A 27,648-nucleotide genomic window follows, 5' to 3' on the forward strand; every position below is an offset into this window, starting at 1 on the left:
AGAGAGTGCGGCGGTGCGGCGCAGCTCCGTGTGTGACCGGCAGGAGTTCGGTTGAGAGTGTGATGGTGGGGGAGTACCACTGATGAGAGAGCGGACCCACTGACTCTGCTACATTCACCTACTGGACACTGTTCAACCCCGGGACACGGCTTCTTCTCCCCCTGTGTGCGGTGAGTGCAGCGGGAAGGCCCGGGCCGTCACTCCGGTCAGAGTGTGGTGGTTAGCAACAGTGACCGTTAACGTCGGCTAGCGGATTATTGTGCCGTGACTTTACAATGATGGAGGACCGTCTGCTTCTGCTAATGTTAGCCGGCGCCGCGGGACCTCTGCCCCGCTCCCATTAGCTGTGTTGTGATAGCAGGTGTGTTGGTGTTTGTGTCGCGGTGTTTTTGAAGTTGAACGTGGAAGCGGCTGCTGTGAGACGGTGTGGTCATTGTCCGCCTGCCGTTATCCCCACCCAGACGCCTCGGAGCCACCCACACCCATGATGGGGCTGAGGAGGCTGTGGAACTCCCATCCGACACAGACCCCTTTGATTATATCTCTCAAACTGTGATGGCTCGGAATAACCAAAGCACCGGTGTGGACCTCCAGTGTGTTGCTCCGCTGGCCGCTCGGTGCTGGATCCCTGCGGGCATCGCTTTCGAGCGGGCGGGATGAGAAAGCACAGCACGCCAACTTTGAGCTAAGGCTAGCACGCTAACGTAGCCGCTGCGGCTATTTGGCCTGGCTCGGGGTTTATCAGTCCACGACTAGCTTTTTGTTACACCTAATGTTATCACCCCAACTGGGGGGTGTGGTGTGGCTTATAGACGCATTGGTCTGCGGTCGGATGAAGGCTGGAGAGAGTGTGTTTTCCGGCTCAGAGTGAGGGGATGCGGTGACACGGCAGCCACACTGATTCCCCCATCCCGTGACCTGACCCAGATTCACGTCTCACCAGCGCCTGATTTAAGCACGGGACCCGGTTGTAGGTGAAATAAACGTGAACAATAATCAGCTGAGGTTGTTGTTAACTAATAATAACTATGTATGAATGGTTGTGAGAAGGCTGGAGTGGCGCTCTCTGTCAAACGTGTCTGTGCATCAGCTGTCGAGGGCATCAAGTGCCAAGTTTCACAAAGTTATCCCACTGTGTCTGCGTCCAGAACCGTTTGACTTTTCATTATTGATGGCGTAATTGCGTCCTCCGCAAACATTTATGCATTCGCCATTCATCTTGTGCTACACGTAGGTCTGGAGAAAATTAGAATCTGCTGAATGCTAACTTTTCATGATAAGTTAGATTAATTGTCTCTAACATGCAAGAAAATACTGGAAAATGCCACCTACTGGTTCCTTAAACCCAAGAACACATCTTCAACTGCAACAGTGATTTTCATTATCATTCATAATTAGGTGTTTCTAAGCAGGACTTTGGTTGAAAAAATACCCAAATAAGTTATCAATGATCACAGTCGTTAATATTCTGTCAATTATTGCGTATGTGTGTAGATTATTCGTAATATTTTAATTGTGTAAGTCATTCATTCGACTCACATGAATGGAAGTTGACTGTTAGAGAAGAAAACATGTTCTGTCGATTAGGTATTGATTAGTTATTACAGATTTAATCACATCATCTGGTAGTTAAGTCCAAAGTTATTTGTCATGTTAAATACATTGTTGTTTATGAAGTAGATTCCTCTCTCATTTTTATTACGCAACATAGTCAGGGTTTTTGCAGAGGCTCAGATGGTGATGCTATTGTATGTGGGCTGGTTATGCACAGGGATGGGGGTGTAAAGGCCTGACACTTGCACACCAGTCTGTGTGGGCCTTTCGTGCATATATATCTATGAAGATAGGTTTGCACACATTATTTTTGTACCAAAAGGAGGAAATGCTGTGGTTTGTTAGCATTTTTGGAACAATTAGAATTATCTTGGGCAGCACTGAGCCTAGGGTGCAGCGGTGGTGCCCCTAAAAAACTGTGTCTGGGGATTTGAAATTGTCTGCCATCTCAAAAAAACGGCTTGTCTGAGTTTTTATTTCTTGAAGGCAAACACATTCATCTTGGGCAGCACTAAGCCCTGGATGCAGTGACAGTGCTGCTGCAATGTAGTGTTGTCAGGGGGGACTTGTTTAGTTGGAACATTTGCATGTGGGAAGGAGACGAGCATTGTCATTGAAATGGCTACTTCCCTGCAGAGAAAACATGACTAAAAACTGTAAAAGATGTATGTATTGCGCAATCTAAATCTTAGTCCAGACCTGCCATTTATAGCTTGTAAGTTTCTAGCTCTGAGGTTGCACTACAGAAAACTCTAGCTAGTTGGAAGTGGAGGAGAATGCTACCTGAAATAGGCACTAGGCTTGTACCTGCAGTCTACATCTGGCGTGTCACTAGTGTGGACCAAACACAGGCAGCAAATAAACACAACCATGAGACAGAATAAACATAATTCACTTTTTTTCTTGAAGCAGCAGCCGCAGCCGACTGTAATAAACAGAGCCACCCATCAGTCAATCAGACATGCCCTAACCCTAATATTTCCTCAGTGATACAATAATAATTGTCAGTCAAACTTGGAAACAATGGCATTAGCTATTGAGACCAAAAATGCATTCTCCAGCATTAAACAGCCATTAGAGTAGCTGCATCATCATGTAAGCACTTACCTGCCGGCTTCAACTTTCAGCTCTATTGGTCGCAGCTATGTTGAATCAATAAACTTACTAGTAATGGTCAAAGTGTAAGTTATTCTCCTACCACCCATTACCTCACCCATCAGAGATTTAGCTATAACGTCTTTTAGGGCTGTGTGATGTTTCTTGATATAGGTCCCTTCATATCCAAATATCATACATTTCTTGTAAATCAGTAAATAAATAGTTTCTATGAAATGGCCACATGGAAAGGCACATTTCATTTTACTTTTAATTTTGGCTTGGTATTGTGTACCTTGGGTTGATTCTGTCACTCACAAATCCCCTGAATCTTGACCATGTAAATTGAGGCCACATCTTTGCACATGTATTTTGCAATTGCAGCAATAATCTCCTTCCATCTTCACAAATCTTTGCCATATAGTGTGTCGTGGGCAAAAGCCTCTCGCAAATACATCTGAGTCTGGGGTTGTTGCAGAGACTCCATTTGTACTGTTTGATACAATTTGTTTCAGACCCGCTTTAGCACAACAGTCAGTCACACAGACGACTTCCCTACAGGCTGAACTGCTTTACATTAGTCAGCTGCATGAATTGTAAATGTAGCTTCTTTTTTCTCTCCTCACTACAGGTGGCCAAGTGTGTTTTGCCTCTGGTTCCCAGCAGCGATGTCACAGAGGAGTGGGCAGGAGGACCCGGAGCGGTACCTCTTCGTGGACCGTGCCGTGGTCTACAACCCGGCTGCTCAGGCCGACTGGACCGCCAAGAGGCTAGTATGGATCCCGTCAGAACGTCACGGCTTCGAGGGCGCCAGCATTCGCGAGGAGCGTGGGGATGAGGTGGTGGTGGAATTGGCCGAGAATGGGAAGAAGGCTGTGGTCAACAAGGATGACATCCAGAAGATGAACCCACCAAAGTTCAGCAAAGTGGAGGACATGGCAGAACTCACGTGCCTGAACGAGGCATCTGTGCTTCACAACCTCAAAGACCGCTACTATTCTGGCCTCATTTACGTGAGTAGTTCATAAGAAATGCAATTACTTCGAAAGAATTGTAATCATCTTCTTTCACATTCTAGAAACTGTCTGTAAATGATAATTTAATTGATGTATCACTCTGTCAGCCTAAGAATTAATGAAAGCTTTGCCATTAAATTGTTGTTGACAAACAGAGAGATCAAGTATTATAATGCAGTCAATAACATTTTACAATAACACTGCCCCAGTAATAGTTGAGAGCTGAGTGGTGTGTGGTCAGCAACAATAACTTATTCCAGGCATACGTGGCATGTTTATTTAACACATCGTATCCATTCTGAACAAAATCCCTACATATCATATCCATAACATCTCACACTTGTGCCCCCGAAGAGGCTCAGAAACAAATGTTCTTTGATGAACAAGCCGTTATAAGCTGCAGATATCTCCTGTGATTATGCCTCACTTAGTGACATGCATTCCAGGAATAGTCTAGACACAGAGCTTGTGGGACACTTGAGAGCAAGGGAGGAGACAGGGGCCGAGGGGTTCACACTTAGAGGCCCAGTCACAAAGACAGACGTGAACTTGGCTAAACTGTATTTTACTTGGCCGAATTTGAGGACGATTAATATTTGCTTATCCAGTCATGTAACTCGATTATATACATGGTGAAAGATATTCGAATATTGACACTACAGATATTATTCATCAGCAGTTTGAGTAAGCAAAGACAATTGTGTTTTTTCTGTGTAAAAATATTCCTAAAAGATTAATTGATTTTGAACATTGATGCAATTATGTTTTTGTTGATTGACTAATGTAGATGGTGCCGCTTTTTAGTTTAAATTATGATTATTTGTGATTATTTGCACAAATATCATACAAATATTAATTCCAGCATAATAAAGGGAAGACAACTCAATAAGAAATAATACATCATCAGTATGTAAGCATTTATCTACCAGACTCATAAACATTCAACAAAAGCAACACAATAGACCCAGAAATCTGAGGTACATTTTCACTGGATGTTCGGTTGCTAAGATTGTAAACATCAACATAGTAAAATGTTAATAAATGTTAATAAATTTAGTGTTTGCCTCTCACATTTGTTAAAAAAGTATTAATGACATTATAAGTTGTTGTTTTGTTAATCAAAGGCTTACCCTGTTGACGTCAGCACGGTGTGGGGGATGTTAGGAGCAGACCAGGTGTAGCAGTGTGACCTCTGCCATGTGGTTAACTGTCTACTCAGGGCTCCCTGCCAGAAAAGCAATCGGTTTGCTTGTATCTCCTGAGAGCAGAAGTTGTGAACACAACGTTGACCTTACAAGAGTTTTCTAAGGGAGTTTCTTTGACTTAATTCATTGTTTATCTCACAGCTTATCTCTTTGTAGACATGTTGACAAAAGTTAAAAATCTGTTCCAGTTTCTCACTTGGGGTACAATATGTCCCTTTTTGCAACATGAGCTACAACAAAGTTATTATCAATTATCTTTTTTTTAAATTTAATTAAATATACAGCTGGAAGAAGAACATCTGTGTATATTTTTGAGAGTAGTAGAGAAATCAATTACCCCAACCCCATCTCTTAGCTCAGGCAGCCCAGTGCTGAGTCACATTGGAACCAAACCGCCTTAAAAGAGTTCTTTGTGTTTGCTGATAAGCAACAGCTGTACACTCAAATAACTGAAATGTTTTTCAGTTTTGTTCTTGGAAATGTCTTTCAGTTTTGTTCTTGGAAATGTCTTTCAGTTTTGTTCTTGGAAATGTCTTTCATGTGTTTATGTTTAATTACAGCTAATCCATGTCAGCATTTGAATGTTTTTCCTGTTCTGCAGGGTCAAAGACATTTTTTTATTCTGGCCCAGTTTGCATGCTCATTAATATGTTTTTTATTCTTACTCAAAAACCCTAAGTTTGAAGGTATTGAACCAGGATTTTGAAGAGAATTTAATTTGCATGCATGAAAAACTCTGTTGGTCAGCTGCCTTTGCATTCCCGGCTCTGCATGTGTTCCTGTTCTGTTTTTAAAGATTACATGACCTTTTAAGTCAGAGCAATGTAGCAGAGCCCTGACATAACCTGCTTCATGACTCCCATCCACTCAGAGAGCAGCGGATGGAAATGTGATAATGCTTCAAAACTAATTACATTAGAACATAACTTTGCATTAGAAGATAGAAAATAACCACGTTTATGGATTGGGAGGGATGAGAATGGTTTTGAGCTTGAAAAAAGTTTTTTAATGGAATACAGTCCTTTATCATGCCTGGCTTTTCCGATTAGTGTGGATGATGAAATATGATTCAACCCAGTAGCTGAGGAGAAAGCAGCACTAGATGTAGTAATGATGTCACTATGATGTATTATTGAACGCAGGTCACTATATGCACATCCTTTGTTGCACTGGTTGTTCAGAGTGTACAGAGCAGGATGAGTGGCTGCTCCAGGCTGAGCGCCTTGTGGTCATTAAGCCCTGCAGCACCAGTCTTTCTGTCTATTCATGAGAGAAACATGGACAAGATCTGTTCTCTCTCAACTTCAAAAATCAAGCGTGTGCCAGGTTTTGATTTCTTGTCCATATTTAGATAATGTGATAAGTTCCTTATCTTCACATGGTTATGTCACTGGTTACTATTCACATGTAGATCAGGATTCATGATGCTGCAAGGTTTCATCAGTTGAAATTAGAGATGCTCCGATACCATTTTCCCTTTCATATACCGTTTCTGATACCTGCACATTTGCCTATACTGAGTATTGATCTGAAGCTCTGTCATGTGATGGTTCTTCAAATACTCTATGAGAATGTTAGTGTTGTAATTGGCAGCACTGGTAACCCCCCTCAAAACTGAAGTCATTAGCTAGCTCTGGCTAACGCTACACAACTTGAAATCACTTCTTATTTGCTGCTCAAAAAACTTGCCAGTGGCAGCACAGAACGACTGCTGTTTTGGAGTGCCGAAGAAATTTGCTGTGTTATCTGAGTGAAACTATAAGACCTGGTATCCGATAGCTGCATTTCATATGCAGCTATCGGAACATCTCTTGTAGAACTCATTACTAATAGTCATTACAAATCAATCTCCTCTCTGTCTTGAGAGTAGAGAGTGATTCACACGTCCCAATTTCTGTGCAACATCACACTCCCCTGTGCACACACTAGTAGAGTTATAATTGATGGAGGCATGGCAAGACGCATCACGATTTATTGGCATTCATTCATTGAAGTAATTTGTGTGTGTGCTGTGATGCTGCACCTCCCCAGCAGCGATGAAAGATTTGTCATTTAAATCAAATGACGTTAAGTTATATTAAGATGCAGCTCAAGATTTAAAGTAAATATAGAGCTGTGAGAATCTTCATGGTCCTTCTGGACATGATTGGAAATGACTAAAAGGTTTTGTAAATTTTTGCAAAGGCATGTCTTTATTTGCTTGGGAAATCAATAAAGATACTTGCACGGTTTTCAGGGTTTGAAAAGGCGTTGTAAAGCCCACTTAGCCCAGTTGTGTCAGAATGGAGGGCATTGATTCAGAGATCCCTGAAAATGTTCCCCTCTTTTCCCATTGAGAGAGGCCCTGTTGCTAAGCAAAACACTTATTTGGACATTTCCAGACAGCTGGGAAGCCTTTCAACTGTGTCAGAGATCTTGTCTATTTGCCATAGAGTACTGGGCTCAGGGCCGTTTTACCGCCTCAAACCCATTTATCAGCTAAAAGTAACCTGCAGAGTCATATGTGTTTCCGCTTTTAGATGATGTTGACTGACCAGAGTTTTCATTGTACAAACTCTGCATTTTGACAAAGGAATGAACCACAACACGCTCGCTGGCTGGTACCTTGTTATGCCTGGTTTTTCAGGCGTCCAGCCCCTTTGCCCTCAGAGTACCACTAATCCCCCCAAATACCTTCTGGGGTCCACCGTCAAGGACAGCCAGCTGAGTCATCCCTCTCCCCCAGTGCCTGTGGCCCATGCTGGGTCAGGAGCACTGATCTGTCTGCCTGGCACTGTGCCCACCGTAGGGGGCCTGGGGCAGGGTTATTATAGCAGCGGCTGGACTGTACATCCTACAAACTGAAGTTGATGTTTACAGTCAATGCCAGTTAGCAAATAGTGAGTATCGTTCCTAGTAAGGTCAGTAGCAAACAGCAATGTAAAGCAATGTAAAGAGTGACTGGAGTTTCCAGGGTAACAAATCTCTGTTGGAGCTGCACAGAGTTGTGTCTAAAGCATCTGCGCACATGGAAGAGGTTGAGAGGGGGTGTGATGGCCATCTGGTGATCTCCCCTCCACCTTCCACACATGAGCTACAGCACCACACACCCTCCACCAGTTACAGCCTTTCTGTGTCACTCTTACAGTTATAATGCCAACCCCTTCCAGTATCTTAAAATCAAACAGTGCTCATTTTAAAGTGGGTTTTGGCTTTAATCGGAATTTGTAAAGTTATACTTTAAGGTTCATTTTGGGAATTGATATCATAATAATTATTTTTATATTTAGCTACACTACCGTTCAAAAGTTTGGGGTCACCCAGACAATTTCGTGTTTTCCATGAAAACTCACACTTTTAGTTATCAAATGAGTTGCAAAATGAATAGAAAATATAGTCAAGACATTGACAAGGTTAGAAATAATGATTTTTATTTGAAATATTAATTTTGTTCTTCAAACTTTGCTTTCGTCAAAGAATGCTCCATTTGCAGCAATTACAGCATTGCAGACCTTTGGCATTCTAGCTGTTAATTTGTTGAGGTAATCTGTAGAAATTTCACCCCACGCTTCCTGAAGCACCTCCCACAAGTTGGATTGGCTTGATGGGCACTTCTTGCGTACCATACGGTCAAGCTGCTCCCACAACAGCTCAATGGGGTTGAGATCTGGTGACTGCGCGGGCCACTCCATTACAGACAGCATACCAGCTGCCTGCTTCTTCCCTAAATAGTTCTTGCATAATTTGGAGGTGTGCTTTGGGTCATTGTCCTGTTGTAGGAGGAAATTGGCTCCAATCAAGCGCTGTCCACAGGGTATGGCATGGCGTTGCAAAATGGAGTGATAGCCTTCCTTATTTAAAATCCCTTTTACCTTGTACAAATCTCCCACTTTACCAGCACCAAAGCAGCCCCAGACCATCACATTACCTCCACCATGCTTGACAGATGGCGTCAGGCACTCTTCCAGCATCTTTTCACCTGTTCTGCGTCTCACAAATGTTCTTCTGTGTGATCCAAACACCTCAAACTTTGATTCGTCTGCCCATAACACTTTTTTCCAATCTTCCTCTGTCCAATGTCTGTGTTCTTTTGCCCATATCAATCTTTTCTTTTTATTGGCCAGTCTCAGATATGGCTTTTTCTTTGCCACTCTGCCTAGAAGGCCAGCATCCCGGAGTTGCCTCTTCACTGTAGACGTTGACACTGGCGTTTTGCGGGTACCATTTAAAGAAGCTGCCAGTTGAGGACCGGTCTATTTCTCAACTAGAGACTCTAATATACTTGTCTTCTGGCTGAGTTGCCAGAATAGTCATTTACCACATTAACAATGTATAGAGTGTATTTCTGATTAATTTAATGTTATCTTCATTGAAAAAAACAGTGCTTTTCTTTGAAAAATAAGGACATTTCTAAGTGACCCCAAACTTTTGAACGGTAGTGTATATATATACTACAGTTTTCAAAATTATTCTTTCGCTTGTTTATGTCTTACCATAGTAAATGTTTGTGTGTTTTACTTGAATATTTCCCAAACTTCTGTCATGTTATGGTTGCATAGACATTAAGTGATAGGATTGAGATATTGTTCAGTCCAACATTGCAGTAACCGTGAATGTCTAGTGTGAACCTTCAGACAGTTGACAGATCTATTTTTAGATGTCACTCACTCACTCACTCTCTCACTCACACACACACACACACGCACACACACATGCACACACACAAACACACACAATCCACTCTGCTCCCATAGCATGCTTTGGTCATGTCACCATTGTTCCTGTTCAACAACTGTGTTTGCAGGCCCCAGGCCCCCAGCAGTCCACTGGCCAACCACAGACAACATAATTAAAAGAATGTGGCTTTGCAGTCCGGCATAAAGAGTAAGGGATTCAGTGAAAAGAGGCAAAGAGCTGTAGAAAGTTGGGACCACACCACAGAGAAGAGGATATGTGCAGTAACATGTCAGGCCGGACTTGTTATTAAAGGGAGAAACAAGGAGAAAGATAAAATCCTATAGACATCTTTTATTTATCTTAATTATATGCATGATCAAGAGTGGCGAGAGAGCTGTGATGTATCCCAAAGTTTTGTCAGTTAAAAAAATAAAGACTTTTGATCTCAGCCATTGATACGTGAGCCTTAATCCGACAGCATCTGCTGTTTACTGTGTAACCCCTCAGTTTGTGGAGTGCACCAGAAGCAGCAGACATGTCAGGGATTAACCCTGTCCTCCACTCTCTGTCTACATGTCCGTCTGTATTATACAGCTGAGCCACTAATATACTGTTGTGAATGAACATTTCCAGCCCTTCATCTTGCTTTCAGCTGTTAGTCAAAGGATGTCTGGTTAAATTTGAACCAGTTTAATGTTGAGATGGGAAATACTGTACACTGTCACACATACTGTATGTGAGTGGAGTAAGAATCTTAAAGACTGCAGGACGCTTGGCAGTGAGCCAGCTGTCATAAACCGCTTCCTGGTATGACCCATGAATAAGTGAGCAGAAAAACCAAACATGAGTTGATATTTTGTAATGAAACAATCTTTATAGGTAGTAATAGCTGCACCCAGTAAAGTGCACTGTTTCTATGACAGTCCACTTAAAGCATCTGAGTCTTTTTTGTGCTTAGTCATTGTCCATTTACTGTAATCAATGCATATAAATAATAAAATACTGTAAAGTATGGTCACTAGGCATACTGTGTGACCACCATGTTTTCTTTTCTTTTATAGACATACTCCGGTCTCTTCTGTGTCGTCATAAATCCCTACAAAAACCTGCCTATCTACTCAGAGAATATCATTGAGATGTACAGGGGCAAAAAGAGGCATGAAGTGCCCCCACACATCTACGCTATCTCAGAGTCTGCATACAGATGCATGCTACAAGGTAAGTCCGTGTTACTGTTACTGATTACGTCAGTCCACCACACTTACAGGAATTAGCACTTAACCTGACATTGAAATGTCATTGATTGTCAGTGTATTGGTTTCAAATGTTTTTTGTTAGATTGTAGCCTATTGTTGGTGTTTAATTGTCACCATATGTTCAGATTACACATGATGGGATTATCACTTTTTGAAGGGTTTTCTGTGTCCGTGTTGTGTAAATTGTAAAACCAATGAATGTCTCATTGTCACATGAGGAGACGTTACTTGTGTGTCTCTATCTCCTTGTGACTCAGGCTACATACTATTAAGAGCTGATTGTTTTAATCTGGGATTATCTGTGCTACCGTGTCTGCTTTCTTTGCTGTGCTATTATTTGTGCAGGACATTGCCTTGGGATCTATAAACATGGAAAGATGTTTTACATAGAAAATATATTTGTGCAATTTCTGATGATACCTTGACCCTGTTTAAATAATTTCAAATGCATGTTGAGCATTTTTCTCAAAGATGATTTCTATCAATTCAGGTTCTTATGAAAATAAGTATGGATTTTTCCAGTGAGTTTGGTTTGTTTTGGTCAAGTGCATGTATAGTTGGAAGTTCTAACTAGGAACCTCAGTACTGCGGCTCAAACCTCCAATCACTTCTGTGCAGACAGAATTATGACTTCATTTCTGGATATTCTTCATAGATGGTTAATGCCAATCCTCCTGCATGGTCTTATAGAAGACCAAATCGGAATGGCTCCACAGCATTTCTGTCTTCTACATCAAGATTTAGATTGAGCCATTAATTTTAGAAATGCACAGATATTATTTCACTCACCAAAGCATTTGGTTCAATGAAAGTACAGGTACAATTCACTGTTTGTTTGTTTTTTCAGTTCAGGCCGCAAACAAACCAGTAATTTTGTTATTTTCAAGCCCTTGTATCAACACATATGACTGGTTACACTGCTCGGAAGTTTTTACAGATCTTTCTCAGTTACATATTTGGGTTAAATCTTTTGAAGTTACCCATTAACTGTTAGACATTGCTGTTGTCTGTGATGTCCATTCTGCCCTGGTTTTCATATAAATCCATTTTGGAAAATAAAATCTTGTAAGTGAAGGCGGTTCACACTAGATGATGTCTTCAGAGATTCTTGTATCCTGGTAGTTGGCAAACTTCCAGGCTCTACGGGCAGTGACTGACTGGGATCAGACCAGCGAGAACAGAGAGGGTGACCCCATTGCACTCCACAATAGATCTTTTGTGTGATTTGCGAGGGCCGACCAGTGGGTTGGTGACAATCTGGAGAGTCCCGTCATTTCTTTTAGACTTTGCTTTTCTCATGTTGGTACACAGCAGGAAGTTTAAGTACTGTTAACATGTAGTCTTGATGATACCTTGGCCCCATTTAAATGAAAATGTTTTTAATAACTCCCTTTTTACTACTCAGAATTTTTTATGCCGAGCATTCTTAGTATTATGCTTTCCAAACTTGTAAGTCTAGATATCCTGGTCGTGATGTTGTTTCAGTAGTAGCCTCGCTGGAGCTGTTGTAGAAGTCAGCTCATCATTTTGTCCTGCTAGGTTGTTGTTGTCGCCTCCCCCTCTTTTCTCCACACTCTCTATTCATATTTTTACAGGGATGATCATAGATGGTCAACATTTTGTTTTTGTTTTCATTTCCACATATTTGTGCATTTTCTTGCATCTTCATCTGGAATGAAGCAATGACCTCTTCCCTCGAGCATTTCAAATACTGCATCCACTTACTATACAATATGTCTCGGAGAGCAGAGGGCTGACCTGTCACTGCTACTCCAATCCTATCAGAATTAAGAGTTGTGGTTGAAAAGGAGGTTTGTAGGTTGGAGATTAGTGGTGGACAGCTGCTGCTTAGCTCTGGCCTTGAGCATTTCAGCAACCTGGTTAATATAAATAAATATCCAGCTGTATAGATCACCACTGGTGTTTTTTTTTTATCTCTGGTTGAAAGTTGAAGTTGCATTTTAAAGCTAAATACTTGTGTCCCTGCTTGGGGTTACAGGATTGTTTATGTTTTGGCTCAATGAGCAAATTAAAGCCCTGACAAATCAAGACAAAATCCTGCATCATTGTCTACTATAGTCTGATATAGTACTGAAACAGTACATCTGTTAATTGATTTGTCAATGACCTAAAAATTTCAATAACTTATCTAATTACTTTAGTCATTTCTCAGTCATTAACCAACATGCGTAATTTTCGTCCACAGAATTTGTTATGATTTGGTTTTGGAGTGGTAGCTGGTCAAAACAAGCTATGACACATGGGTCTCCTGAGATTGTCATGATCATTTTTAACAAACATATTTCATATAGGATAAACAGTTAATTGATAAATTGTAAAAGCAAAAGTAATATTAAGATAGTTATCAGGGTATAAACTGTTGAAAAACAATTATCACCTTATATCATGATATGTCACTGTAATGCCATCTCAGAATGATTCATTTATTTTCACTGATTAACACCAGACTTTTCACACTCCATGTTGAGACCGTCCAAGAGAGAGAACATTTCGGCCAAATAATTTCTTGCCTCTAATTTACGACCTTTGGATCTGTACAGATGGGCAATTCATACATGAGGCTGAAGGGTGTCTGAACCTTGCAGCGGTCTGTTAATTACTGCAACATTGCTGTGAAGCCAGTCAGTGCTCTGTTGGGAGGTTAAATGAGGTGTTACCTAACAAAGACTGGGTGTGTAGACAGACTTCTAGAACTTGGTGCACATCTGTCATTGATTAGAGGTCCACATACTTTACATTATTTTTCCTCGCTGCTCTGCTGGCGTGAACTCGCTGACGTACAAGAAGCTAATTTGATCATATCTGGAAATGTGTAGTAAGAAAATGCTGCTGCTTGATTGAAAACATGTGTTGAAGGAACTGATCATGTCAGCAGTTGTGAGGGATTCCAAAAGTGGACATGCATCAACAGCACTGCAACCGTCCCTAGGTGTGGTTGTGAAAGAGGGGGTCTTTTGTTTTGGTGGAAATGGAAAAAGACCTCCTTCTTGAGTCTCTCCCGAGTGTTTAATCAGGGCAATAGGTCAAGTCCAGCTTGGCTTAGTGAAGCCTTCCCCAAAACAGCTCTTTACTTTCCCTTAAAGTAATAAGCAGTTTTCCTTATCTCATTTGTTGATAGTATTAGTATTAGTATGAGTATTAATAAAAGATCAAATTAATTTGTGACTGATGTATCTGGCATATTGCGATTTTTTTTAAATATATTGCAGGAATGTGCATAGCTAAATCAGACACTACCATTGAAATGCAGAGGTCTGCTGGCCTGTCAAGTATGGTAAAAACTTAATGGATCTTTAGATGGTCCATCTATGACAGACTTTTTGTGTTTGTGAGAAAAGGATAGACTGAGAGATGACGATAGGGCTGCACATAGCTCTACAATGAAAAGCCAAACAATAAGTTAGAGATCTTTTATGTTATTATGAGATGTTTCAAATTGTTTTTGGATCATAATGAAAATGTGGAGGGACAACTATTCGCACAGTCTATGTAAATAATGGGAAATACTGAAAATATAATATTGGCATTATACATCGACCATCAGTCGTCCTACCCTTTAAACATCAGCATTGAAAAATCCATATCGGTCAACCCCTGATATTAATTGTTTGAAGAATGTTAAGTATGTGCCACAAAGTCCTCAGTGAACTGTATAGTGTAAACAATACTGTCAGGAATGTGTGATAAAACAAGCTTGGGAATGTTTATATGGCACGGCCTACGGTCTCAGCAGCCGCTGGCCCACCTGGCATCAATCAGGTACATAGCAAACAATAATAGCTTTTTGAACTGAGGCTTAATACGGGGCTCTCTCAACCGCAAACCTCTTCCTGGGCACACCAGAGCACATTAAGCACACTGGACATTTTTTCCTAATCTTTTGAAAAGGTAATCCACCACATTTCAAAAAGAAACCACAAGAAGCTAGGGATTGGGTACAGATTTACTGTTACTGAAAGTTGTACCTATAACAATAATTACACTAAAAATGCTTCTGTCCCATTTAAATCGAATCTAATTGGACAGGCTAAAACTACCCAAAGAGGACATCTAAATACAAGTATATCTACACTGTCGCTGGAATTAAGTAGTTCATAGAGACGTTGCGTGCGTCAAGATAATCCCTGTTATCAGAGACAGACAGACATGGACAACCAGCTCTTTTAAGAAGGATTTCATGTCATTTAAATTAAATCAACTAATAACCAGAATCCATAATTTAATGTTCCAATAAAATAAAAGATCTGTCCTATTATATGAGTAAGATCAAACATGGTGGTTCACACATCTGAGCAGTGACTGAATATATAAGTATTCTCGGCTCGTTCAGAGGTAGTGTTTTATGTCCATGTAGCATTAAGTCAAGTTGACGGTTGAGCATAAACCTTGTTGACATTTTGTAATGAAATGTCTCTTCAAAGAAAGCCCACCAAGTTTGTTTTGATTGCCAGAGCTGCTAAGTTGAGGGCTGCAGTCAATCAAATAAAATCTTGGTCAAGCCAAATCATAACTAATCTTCAACCAATCGATTTGAACATACATCATCTGTTAACTAAATCGGTCACAGTGGCTGAGTGCATGGTACCAGGTAGCAATATGAATCTAAAGGAGTTATAACATAAAACTTAAGTACTTACTTCATATTAAATCATTTGAAGATAATTATTAGACTTAAAAACAATACAGTCACAGTGTATAGAGTTATACACTAAGTTGACACAGGATCCAAATGCAGATGTTATGTACCTGCAGTTTTTAGATAATGTATCATGTTGGTTATCGCTGTTACCTTTCTCATTTAAGTCCCATGTACAGACATCACCTGGTGTCTTTTTTTGTATCAGCTACTCCAAGGGAGATTGTGTATCAGACCCATATTTTATGATATGATATTATTTTCTTCTTCTTCCTCTTATGTGTATTAAATATATAACCTTCAGTATGGCTTATTTTCCCTTTCCCACTCAGTGATTTCCTGGCCTCTTCCCTATACTCACCTTTATTTGGCTGCCACACTCAAGCTGACTTTAATCATTTATTTTTCTGATGTAGACATTAAGTTCAGACTGCCTAAACAATTTACATCACTTGAGTGCGCATGAATATCTTTTATACTAAATCTGTTGTCAGTGTTGCTCACACACAATTAATCTCCAGATCACATTTCATTACTTTCCTTCCAAAATATGCTCTGTGTAAGAAACCGAACTCTCTGGATCTCTACTGCATTTGTTTCCATCTGTAAGTCCTCGGCTGAACTATCAGTCCCAGTTCTGTCCACACCAGAGCTGTTTTCCATTAGAGCCCCAAGAGGAAAGGTTTAAAATCATACTCTAGTTTGACCTAAACTATACTGACAGATACTCCTTTGACCAGGGAAAGTCCCCTCCCTTTTGTCCAGATTTACATGGTTTTCTTATGCAGTAGTAAGAATTGGTTCAAGCCACTGAAAACACATTGTAACCAAAGTCTTTTTAGTCTCTGAAGCCCCTTTGGCACTGTGTCATAAGTGTAACTGCTCTGAGGTGTTAAACTAAGAAACAATCTCAAGCCTATTCTGCCTTATACAGTTTTCTGAATGCTTGAAAAGACACTACAAATCCACAAACATAAAAAAAATCAACAGTAATTGATATTTTATTGTGATGTTGTTTAGGTTCATTCCAATTCTCCTGCTCCCTCTGTTGTGCTTAGAACCCCATCCCATAATTCTATCAAAGAAATCCACCATGTGCTAGTGCATGCATGGTCATCATGTGACTGTAGCAGTTTTCTGATATTGTTCACCGCAGACTTAAACCAGTGCAGTGACTTCAGATCTGGAAATCATGACAGTGCCACCCTGTTTGATGCTGAACAGGAAATGTGGTCTTTGATTCAATTCATTCATTTTACAGTTGACTAGATGCTCGAACACTGAAAACATGTATAACTGTTGGTTGTTAACTTGGGTAAAGTCTTTCTCTCTGTACTGAAGCAAACATCATGAGTGACAATAAAACACCTTTTTTTTTAATAGACTCCACAAAGACTGAGATCTATTTCCTCCTGTTTACAAGACAGGATCATAATGCTCATTGATTTTACATTATTACCCCAAACATTTAGCTGATGTGCAAACAGCCACGTAGGCATGAAAGACAGGTGTCTGAGGTGAGTGTTTGTACTTTATTGTCACTCCTAAAGGCATTAGCCGTCGGTGGCAGACACAAGGCCGGCCCAGCGTGCCACAGACTCACAATGAGCTCACTGTTGTGAGCTGAGATCAGCTCCCCCTCTCCCCCCTCTCCCCCTCTCCCCTCTCCTTATAGGAAGAAACACCACACGCAGAGCTGCTGTGTTTATGTCAAAGCTGCAAGACATCCTCAGATTTTTCACAACTACTCTGCAAAGCTGTTGACGCAGACATTTTCTATTTAAATCCTTTAGCAATTCCTTATTTTTTCAATCTGTAGATCTGAAACACATCGAAGCATGCCTTATTTTAACTTTGATAACATCTTATTATTTTTATGATCTGAGTTTTTGCTCCTCAAAAGATCAAAATCAGCTATTAAAAAAGTAATGAAATCTTCTCAGCTGCTAATACAATAATATTATATGTCATAGAGGATTCTTCATTACCCCTCCAGCATGATGGAGTCATGTGAAGCTGGAAAGAGCATTATCAATCATGCGAAACCCCCAAACGAGTCCTTATGACCATCAAGTAAGGTTACGGAAATAACAGCCCCTGTTTGGGTAGTTCTCATCTGCACAGACCAGAGTCCTCTGCTGGTAATCAGCGTTTTACAGTCTGGACAAGAGGTTGTTAAGGTTGCAGCAGTGCTGGCAAGTTGGTGAATGGAATTGAACAGTTCCATCAAAGAGGGGATCATATCTTTCCTCTGTGTCTGCAGCCAGCCTGATAAAGAAGACCCGCTTTCTGAGTCAAAGAGGTGGGGGCTAATGGGGGGGGGGGCTTGTGCTTGCATGCGTGCTGTCATGCATAAAGCAGCAGTTGACGTCATGGCTGGTGAGATCCTGAAAGATCGGAGTAGCCTTGGCGTGCGTGTGCGGCTGCAAGCATGTGTCAATCCTCCTTGTTACAATGCTTAACTGCAGGAAGTGCCTGGTCGAAGCCAAGAAACCCAGGTTGTTCCTAATGAGCCATCCAGCTGTGTTGTCAATCAGATAACCTTCCAGCATTTTGCCCCAAAGGAACACAGTCAGCAGTTCAGTCCAGGAAACCTTCACCTCCAGCAGAACTGTCCAGCCGGGGACATTACGTTTTACGCAATAAGCTGAAATATTTACAGCATTTGGCTTTGAGTAATGATGTGACCCCCCCACGCTAAAGCAATGTTTTCTTCTTAAGTGCCAATGTGAATTGTGAGCAGTTAAACCAGAGTGATTTTTCTCTTTTGGATTGTTTTACTTTTTTGTATTTTAAGAATTATCAGATATTTCACAACAAAAAGTCAATATTTGAGAAAAACAGACATACATTCTTGCTCTCTCACTAATTGGTTGTATACATTATATACATTGAGGTAATTCTGCATATTGTGAAGTAATCACGAATGGAACTTAAAAATATGTAAGTGTGAAGAGTAAATCAGGGAGCCATCAGACTGAAAATGCAGAATTTGTACTGTCATAACTTACAACATAAGCATTATACAAGTTGGTTCTGCTGCTCCACATGGTAAAATAATCAGGTCCCTCATCCAGCCAACTCTGCTTTTGTGTTTTCAGCTCCAAATTATATGTACAACGTCCATGCACAATTCCTGGTTTAGAAAGTAACATATTTGAGTAATTTCTTATTTACCCTAACCCTAACCCTAACCCATCAATTAATATATTATGAAAATTGTTTCTTACTCAAGTTCAAAAAAGCATAAGAAGTAAAAAGTCTTAGCAAATTGGCATATTATATTGTTAGTAGGTGACTACTGACAGGACAGGGGGACTTCAGGGGCCAAACCAGATTTCTGCTGGGGCCAGTGCCCCCTGGTCCTGCCCCTGGATTTGCCCCAGTGCAGGTCTATTTAATCAATTTAGGTTGTTTATTATGCATTAGAGTGGTTTGCATCCATTGATTCATGAACGAATCACAACAAATTATATTTTAATATCTTCAATATTAAGCTAAATTCATTTTCATCATTCACAAGGTCCTGTTGTCTTTCAGCCATTTGTCCCAGGAAATATATGACTACGCTAAAAAACTAACTAGAAGGTCTTTTTTGAATACATGTGAATGTAAAAACTAGAATTAGCATGATCACTGCACAGCTATGCATAATCATCCTGAGTTATTGATGGCTTACCTCTCCTCAGTAACTCTACTTATGTCACAGCTTGCCAATCACCATTCACTGGTAACTGCTGCAATTATCTAACATGCAGACTCTGCAATACAGTATTAATGGCCTGTGAGCTCAGCCCCCTCCATAAACAGACTCTTGCTCATCAGAGATAAAGGAAACTGTCTTCTCTTGAATGAAATGGAGTAGATGCACATGCACAATTAATCTGATTACACGTATGTTCCTTTGCAGCACATTTAGAGGAGCTAATTTCTGCTTCCCTTGCAAGTTTACAAATTAAATCATTTTGTTTTTGGGGATAAATATGTATGATTTATCACATCTCCTATTGGCATCGTTATAATTAAGGATTTTCAGATGAGACTGAGACAATTTTTTAGTTTTTTACTTAATTGAATTTTAAATCATATTTTACCTGAATTGCAGGTGTTTCTAAAGGCGAATAATCTTAATAGATTTCAATATTAGCTTAATCACAACATCCCTGATGTTGTTCCTGATTAATTGACACACAGTTGCTGCTCTGATTGACTGAGATAGGAGACAGGGCCACAGTTTTAACTCTGAATATAGAGTTCAGCATCAGGTCTGCAGAGTACAAAGAGTCTGATGACCTTTATCTAGTATTCCAACTTCTTGCTGCTCAGTCAGCCATGTGACTGGACAGGAGGCCTAACCCCTAGGGCGGGGGGCAGTAAAATACAGTTTTCCCATGACACCATCACACTTATTTTCCCCTGTAGGGCCTCTAGATTATCTATTTAATTGCCACATGACCACAAAGTGCGCTCAACACAGAATGATGAGGATTGATGCCATTGATTGATGCTATGTTCCGTTTTAAATTCTATTTATTTGACTAATCAAGCCTATATTTTTATATGTGCTCCATTATAATTGATAAATCCTGTCTATCAAAACAAATAACAAAAGCACAGTTAAGATTTCATTAAACTTCTTCAAATCTTAAATCTATTCAACTCAATGAGACATGCATGGTTGTAATACATATTTTTAATAAAACAGTAGCATAATTTACCTGACATTCATTAACTTATCATATGAAATAAACACATATATGACTGTGTATAAGTGTGTGTGTGTTATCATTTCCACTCACTGAAATGGACCTTTTGTGTTTATTATTTTATGATCCATTTCTGTGTGAATTGGTACTTTAAATGTTTTTTTTCCACCATTGAGTGATCTGAAGTCGAACTTTATTAAATCAGGGATTACGGGCTAGAGACCAAGTCTCAAACTTGCACTCATAATGCTTCTATGTGCCCAAATAAAGCTGACATTATAGTTGCCTTATCTCTCCCATGCAGTGATTTGTCTTCACAGTGCTGCTTTTCTGAGTGATACATTTAAGGAAATACTTGAAATGCTGTGATGTCTGAGCCTTATGAAAAAAAATGCCTTTAGAAAAGTAATTTGGTTTTTCTAATAAAAACTAGTCTCAGGCTGTGAAGAAAAAAAGCTTTAAATGGCAAACTGCGATGCACACACCAAGCTCGACTTTGACCTTTAAATCCACAACCTGCTGATAAGCTGTTTAAGATGTACAGCACTGTTTTTTAGTGTTGCTGTCACTCAAACCCTGTGACAGCAGAGCCTGAATCAAAGACAAGCTGCTGAGGTTCCACTTTCTTTTCCCTCATCGCCTTTCTTCCCTCTTCTTGTCTCCACAGATCGAGAGGACCAATCCATTCTCTGCACGTGAGTATGAAGACTTATTCCATTGCTGCATGACTTGAAAAAAAAAAGGCTAGTTTGTGCTCCCAGGTCCCACATTAGGTTCATGCTTCATTCATTATTTGCATTCATGCATCCTTTCCACTCAGTAGCCTTGGAAAAAGCATCATGTGTTGCATTATATTCCACTCAGGCATTTTTGTCTGAATTAAATGAAATGACGATAAAACATTTACCAACTAGTAATTTACCCCTGTGCATTTTTAAAGTTATTTTAAAACGTGTGTCTCACTGACACTGACCAGACTGCAACTACTTGAGAGATAATTGAGAAATACAGGGTCGGAGAAATGTCTGGCATGTCTGCTCCACAAACGGCATCGTCTCAGTGACAAGTGACAACAGATGACAGGAATGTCAACAAGGAGATGCCAGAGATAGAGGAAAGAGATAAGCCATACCAAAGCCTGGTTCTTCATTCTGTGTGAATAGCAAAGTGTTAGCAATATTTTGTTCCATGTTTATACATACAGTCAAAATAACTTGAATATTTCCACCACAGACAAAGGCTTAAAACACATTAAAGTGTATTGTTATTTATCTTGAGACAAGGAGAACTTTCATTTAACCTGTACATCAAATTAATCTAAGCTCAACTCATGTAACCTGATCCTAAACAATGATGTAGAATGGACATTGACATTGTTCCCTTCATTTATGATGTCTTCACTTGGCCACAGCTAAAAGGCAATTTGTTGTTGTGGTAACATTTGCAAACTCCCCATTACCATTATCCACAATTTCTCAAGGATGTTATCAAATCTTTAATGCATCCACACATAATGGTAGCAAGTTTACTACATTTTGCATTTGTGAATAGAACATAAATAACCAGATTACTGAGGGCAACAGGCTATGCAGTACAGTTCCACTCAACACTGGAGGTCAAGACTTCTGCGAATTTTGAGCTTGGATTTATTTAAAGCACTAAAAAGTTAGGAAGTGGTCCATTGAGTTGACATTTATTTTGACGCACACATTTTAATTTTGAATTTAAAGACATTTTTCTGGTAGTCTTTATTTTTGAATGGATTATCCTAAAACTTTTACAAAATTTACATAAAGAGTTAAAAAGTCCCACAATCAGTAAAAATATAGAACTGTGTTCATTAGCATTTATTTATTTATTATTTATTGTGTTTCTGTTGGGTTGAATTGTGTAGCACAAAATAAGGATCATGCACATTATCAATGGATTCGGCTCTGAGTTACACAAACTGATTGAACTGGTATCTAAACACAAAATATGAACAAAATGTCTCACAAGACGTGATTAAGTCAGCACTCCCTGTTTTAAATGACTTCTGAAGTGGGGGAGCTGAAGAATGTCACACCCGACAGCCCAATACCAACACCAGAGACATTGACACAATCCCTCCATGATAACCCTCCGTGCACAGCAGCAATGACACTGACACACCACTTTCTCAGTCCTCATTCTCAACCACATCACACTCCCTCAGTCTGAAAGCAAAACAATATTTTGCGCATACTTGGTGTATGTGAGTATGCACTTATTGTAAAACCTCAGGTATGCTCTAAATCTAAACTGCTCCCACAAAGATTTTTGCATTTTTTGGAGGATTTGACATGATTGTATTCCTGGATTTTCTATGCCACAGCCACTGTATGGCAGCAGTGATAAGCCGGCTGACTATTCACACGCTCACAACCAATTTGAGTTTACGTTTGTATCTATCATTTTTCGATTTATTTATTTTCTTTGGTGAAAAAGAGGGTAGGGATAGTGTTCTGTGCGCGGTCATAAGCACCTGCAGATCTGTAAAGCTAAGTAAGAGCAGAACATGTTCGATCCAGTATCACCCGGTGGCTTGGGTATAACCTCTAGGGCTCATTATAAAAAGTTTCATGTCTTGTTATTCTCAAGATGCCTGTCTTTTGTTTGTGTTGTCTTCTTTTGTCTCACAGAGGTGAGTCAGGAGCTGGCAAGACTGAAAACACAAAAAAGGTCATTCAGTACCTGGCACACGTTGCCTCTTCCCACAAAGGAAGAAAAGACCACAACAATCCTGTGAGTATTCTTCATATTCATGACTTTAATTCAGACTGAACTTTAATTTGTAACCTAAACATCCCATAAAAAGGAGATGGAATACAAATGTCAGTGGAGGAGAAATAGGAATTACTGTCATAATTCCCTTTTGTATGTCTCTATGCCCCTACAACTCCGTAAGGATATTATGAAGCTGCTTTCAGACATGCTCTGGAGCCCACACATTTTCCTGAAATTTTCCAGAGGGGCTGTTTGTGAGAAGGCAAATGTCCAAGTCAGCTGTTCTGGACATGTTCTAGAACTCTTCCTGTCAGCCCCCTAGTAAAATGTCTGGAAAATGTCAGAGTGAGCCCATGTGAGAACACAGCAAGAAAATTACCAGAAAATTCCCAGCGAGAGAGTGGGTGTGTTATAACGTTTCTAACAAGCGATGGACGCTAAAAGAATACAAATAACAGGATGATAAACAGCCATACACATAGAAAACAACCAGATTTGAGAGCTTTTGACGACAAGGGCAGACGCCTGTGTTGATGTGCTGTAAACAAAAAATGTGTGATTTCTCCAGGAGAATTTATTGGTCATGTCCAATTTGCCCAGACACCCCTCACCTGAATGTGCCAGACATTTTCCTTTTGCTGTGAACATGTCTGACTCCTGCTGCGTTCTTCATTTGTCAAACTTTTTCCAGTGTTCATGTCTGAAAACAGCTTAGCTTTTCTATAGAAATAAAAACTCACATGTGGATCATGAGAATGCTGTAAATGGAGTAACAATAATTAGAAATAAGTACTGTTGGGTGGGTTTGTTTTCGGGTTTCGCAGTATAAGTATCAATACCTATAGTAGGCAACATGACTTTGTGCACTGGATGTGTGTGCGTGCAGTCTAACAATTTGCATTTGTTTATCTGTAACAAACAGCCAGAGTCACCTAACCAAGTGAAACAGCAGGCAAGTCTTTATGCTTTTTTATACACCCATGTTCATGTGCATGCTACACTGACATTTTCCAGTCAAATAAAAAAATGTTATGCCCTTGGCTCATAATATATCTGTTGAGTATGAGCCTTATATGAGATCATCAAATGGTGTCAGTAATTCCAAGGATTACACTAATTAAACTTTATGGTTTATTTAAAGAATCCCGAAAAAGCATAATTAGAAATGACTTTGTCTCTCTCCATCAGGCTCAAAATGCAGTTGTAAGTACATTTTAAAACTGGCATGATTATTGAAATTAAATTGTGTTTCATGTTAATGTGACATACTGTAAATTTGCCTGCTTTTATTGTGATTCACCCTCAATGAAACATAGTCAGCTGTTTTTTTTTTTTTAACTGTTGTCACACATTAAGTCTAGGCTGTCATCTTGTGTTGTGTGAAGCATCATTATTTTTATATAGGAAAAATGCTAATTGTATTCAGTGCAGTTGAAAGTGTTATTGATCTGTGTTGTGCACTGTTAAGACAGAACTAGTGGCCACACCTCTCTTTCTTTAAAGCATCAGCTTATCAGGTTATGTTTGAGTTTACCTTCAGTACTGCAGTGATTCTCAGTCCTGGCCCATTAGAACCCAGAGCCCTGCAGGTAGCCCTTACAGCTATCTCACCTGTGACTGAGGCTCTGTCCGCAAGTCACAAGTACACTGGTATTTTTTTTAAACACAGCTTTTTCTGTGAGTTTTGGCTTTTTGTCTACATGCAAACAATGTTTTTTAACGTCACTGAAAATAAGTAAAACATTAGTAAAACAGTTTAACATCCTTTCATGTGGATGGAGATTTTTCATTTTAAGAACAGAGGAGAAAAACCTGTGTTTAGATAGATACCTGTGTACGTGTGGACAAGGCGTGAATACTGGATGCAGACAATGAATTATGTGTTTACCAGCAGGACACCAGCAGTGATCTTGGTCTCGAGGGCCGGGATCATAGACCACAGAAATAGTATAATATCACCTTTTGCTAACTCAATTGACAGACTGCTGTAGGTTGTTGTAGATTGTGACACTAATGTATAATTTTTAGAAATATTCAGCGTAAATTACAGGTTCACTTGTTTCCATGACATTAATGCAGTTTATTATTTTCCATAATAACAATTGAATCTCCCCATATCCTACAGAGTGGATCCCTGTTTTATGTGAGTAGTATGTAGTTTCTCACCTATCTCACCTCACTTACAATATGAAGGGGGCACTTTACCCACTCTGTCGCCACCTACTCTTTAACCTCAGAATAACTCACTAATAACTGTTATATTCACTGACTGTGGGTTTTAGATGCTTTCCATCCACTTTAAGCCTACAGTACAACTTGCTACCAGCTATAGCTATCAATGTGTGTTGATCCAACATGAACATACAGAGAGTTTATTAAACAGGATATGTCCTAAATTTAGTTTTTGTCTTTTTTTGTTTCTCTTTTTTTTTGCAACTCACAGTAATTATGTTAATTAACTACAATAAAATTGCTAAATACACTTATCATTACAGGCAGTGAAATCAACAGCTGCTGGTTTAAACTTTCGCTTGTTAAAGTCTGTTAATTCTGTTAAGAATGTAAGTCACAGAACTTAAGATTTGGGGAAAAAAAATGCTCATCAGCCCTTTATATTTTACACTAACCCTCCAGTTAAAAGAAACTAGATTCACCACAGATTTATTAACCTACATTTATGCTAAATATAATTTAAATGGTTTGCTGGTTTTTAAGCAAGCTCAACTTAATCACTTGATGTAGTAGTTGACCTATGTTACATTAAGTAGGAATCAGCCCAAAGAGCATAAATGAGTTCTCTGCATCAGCTTGTTTCCATTTAGATCTAAACACTTCGTGCCCTTTCCCCAAGATATGCCCTAATTTTTCTTAATATTTGCTGCACCTCGTGACCCCTGCAGCAGATGTTGAGCAGTGAAAACAACATCCTCGACTGGCCTCTGCCTCCGAGGATTTAGTGGGACAGTTTTGACTGATCTTCTTTGGCTTCACTCGGCCTGTCCTAAAACACTGCTCTGCTTTGTGGCCTGCCAAACACGCTGCACGTTAATAAGAGACAAACTTGTAGCTATCAAAGTTTACGAAAAAAATTGTTTGAGGGAGATAATTAGGATTCTTTTTTAGCTTCAGAAGCTTTTGGATATTAATAGTGTTGACTTATAATGAGTCAGATTGCTTGCAAAACAATTGGCAGTCTCTGGTGGAGGAGCCGGCTCTGACGCTGTCAGATGTCTGACATATCCACTTTGCTATAGAAATGTGGGTCAAACCTCTAAATGCTGCTGAGCTGGACCCCCCCTGGTGTTTTTAATCTGCACATTGTGTGTACAATAGACCACACAAATGGGCAGAGGTTGCCAATGGATAATTTTAACCACCAAATTGCACCACAGGACTGTGTTTATGTAGAAACAAGGGCTTTTGGGTTAAATCCTCTGGCCTCTGTGGGATTTGCTTCTGCTCTGATAGCTGGAGAAGGTCCAGGTTTATCCAGTTCAGCCCTGCCTCATTCGAGCTGCTCAGAAACTCAATTAAAAGCAGCCCATCATGCTCTCCAGCCAAAGATCACATTACATGTCTCACATACTAACCAAATGCTGATTCCTCAGTTCCTTTTTGTGGAAAATGGCCTCCGCAAACCTCCAGTGAGCACAGCTATTTTTGACGTAATGGGAAAATATTTCACTTAGCCACAAGAAGAGAAATAACGGAGCAGAAAAAATAGTATTCTCTCTCTTTCGTGTTGGATTTTCTGGTCATGACAAAGCCAACAATGAGGCTCAGATGGAAACATAGCGGACCACCTGTTCAAACATCTTTAAAATGTGCTTTTTTTAATTCAACATGTCAAAGAATCCAATTTGACCAAAAATAGTGTTTCTGTTGAGCGTTGTGGACACATTCCCCCTGACATGATAAATTACATGTCTGGCTTTTGTCACAGCAAAAGAAAAATTCCCTAGAGCAGATCCCAGATGGAATTTTCTTTTCCATCTAAACTTTAGATGATAAAAATGTGTTGGCTAGGTTTTTGGAAGGTTTGAGATATAGTTCTACAATATCCATGATCAGATCAAAAGCTTTTCTCTCAATTGTTTAGTCTATAAGCCCCAGGTGAAGTCTCAACATTTGACAGTCAAAAAACAATTAAGTTTCATATCCAATGTTATATAACGTAGAAAAAAAGCAACAGTTTTAAAATATTCCAATCAGGTTACTCTTAATATTTCCATAGACTGTCTTTATCTGTGTGCGTGAGTTATGAAACCTTTTCTTTGTTTTCCTGTATGAAACACACAAGTCTTCAGATGTCTGCTGTCTTTGTCTGCATGTATATGCCCTTTTCAGTTGTCAGTGAAAATCAAAATTAATTTCTCTTCTTTTTTAGACTTGATTTTCATATGGTAACGATTCACCCTTTTTTTCAGGGTGAATTGGAACGTCAGCTTTTACAAGCCAACCCCATCCTGGAATCGTTTGGCAACGCGAAGACAGTGAAAAATGACAACTCGTCACGATTTGTAAGTACAGAAAAATGATATTCAAAATGTCTACTGTGGTGTCCTCCTATCTTTATATAAAGTTGAAAGACACTTCCAGAAATGAAGCCAAAATACAAACACTACCATCTTGCAACAATGCTGTTATTTGGAGCCAGAGTCTGTACAGTAGCAATTGGGGGAATAGAGTTGTGGTTCAGATGTCCTGGCGATACATGCGCTCGACCAATCAACAGTTAATCTCAGATGTCAATCATGA

At 39.7% G+C, this 27,648-nt stretch overlaps 1 protein-coding gene across 4 annotated transcripts in view; it reads left to right on the forward strand.

The window, feature by feature from the left end:
* The window catches only part of LOC117761540 (myosin-10-like), a 57,606-nt gene continuing 29,958 nt past the window's right edge, over nucleotides 1–27,648 (forward strand). The window contains exons 1-9 of one of the 4 annotated variants that reach the window (XM_034585535.1): nucleotides 1–170; nucleotides 3,281–3,662; nucleotides 10,588–10,744; nucleotides 20,813–20,840; nucleotides 22,806–22,908; nucleotides 23,813–23,842; nucleotides 24,079–24,093; nucleotides 25,016–25,033; nucleotides 27,318–27,410. In XM_034585535.1, coding sequence (XP_034441426.1) covers nucleotides 3,318–3,662; nucleotides 10,588–10,744; nucleotides 20,813–20,840; nucleotides 22,806–22,908; nucleotides 23,813–23,842; nucleotides 24,079–24,093; nucleotides 25,016–25,033; nucleotides 27,318–27,410 — 789 coding nt within the window. In that variant the 5' untranslated portion in view covers nucleotides 1–170; nucleotides 3,281–3,317. Of the gene's footprint in view, nucleotides 171–3,280; nucleotides 3,663–10,587; nucleotides 10,745–20,812; nucleotides 20,841–22,805; nucleotides 22,909–23,812; nucleotides 23,843–24,078; nucleotides 24,094–25,015; nucleotides 25,034–27,317; nucleotides 27,411–27,648 lie in introns of those variants that run through there. The other 3 variants (XM_034585560.1, XM_034585552.1, XM_034585543.1) reach the window with 3 other exon arrangements.

Source organism: Hippoglossus hippoglossus, chromosome 1 (genome assembly GCF_009819705.1).
Source record: "Hippoglossus hippoglossus isolate fHipHip1 chromosome 1, fHipHip1.pri, whole genome shotgun sequence".
In the NCBI taxonomy this organism is placed as follows: Eukaryota; Metazoa; Chordata; class Actinopteri; order Pleuronectiformes; family Pleuronectidae; genus Hippoglossus; species Hippoglossus hippoglossus.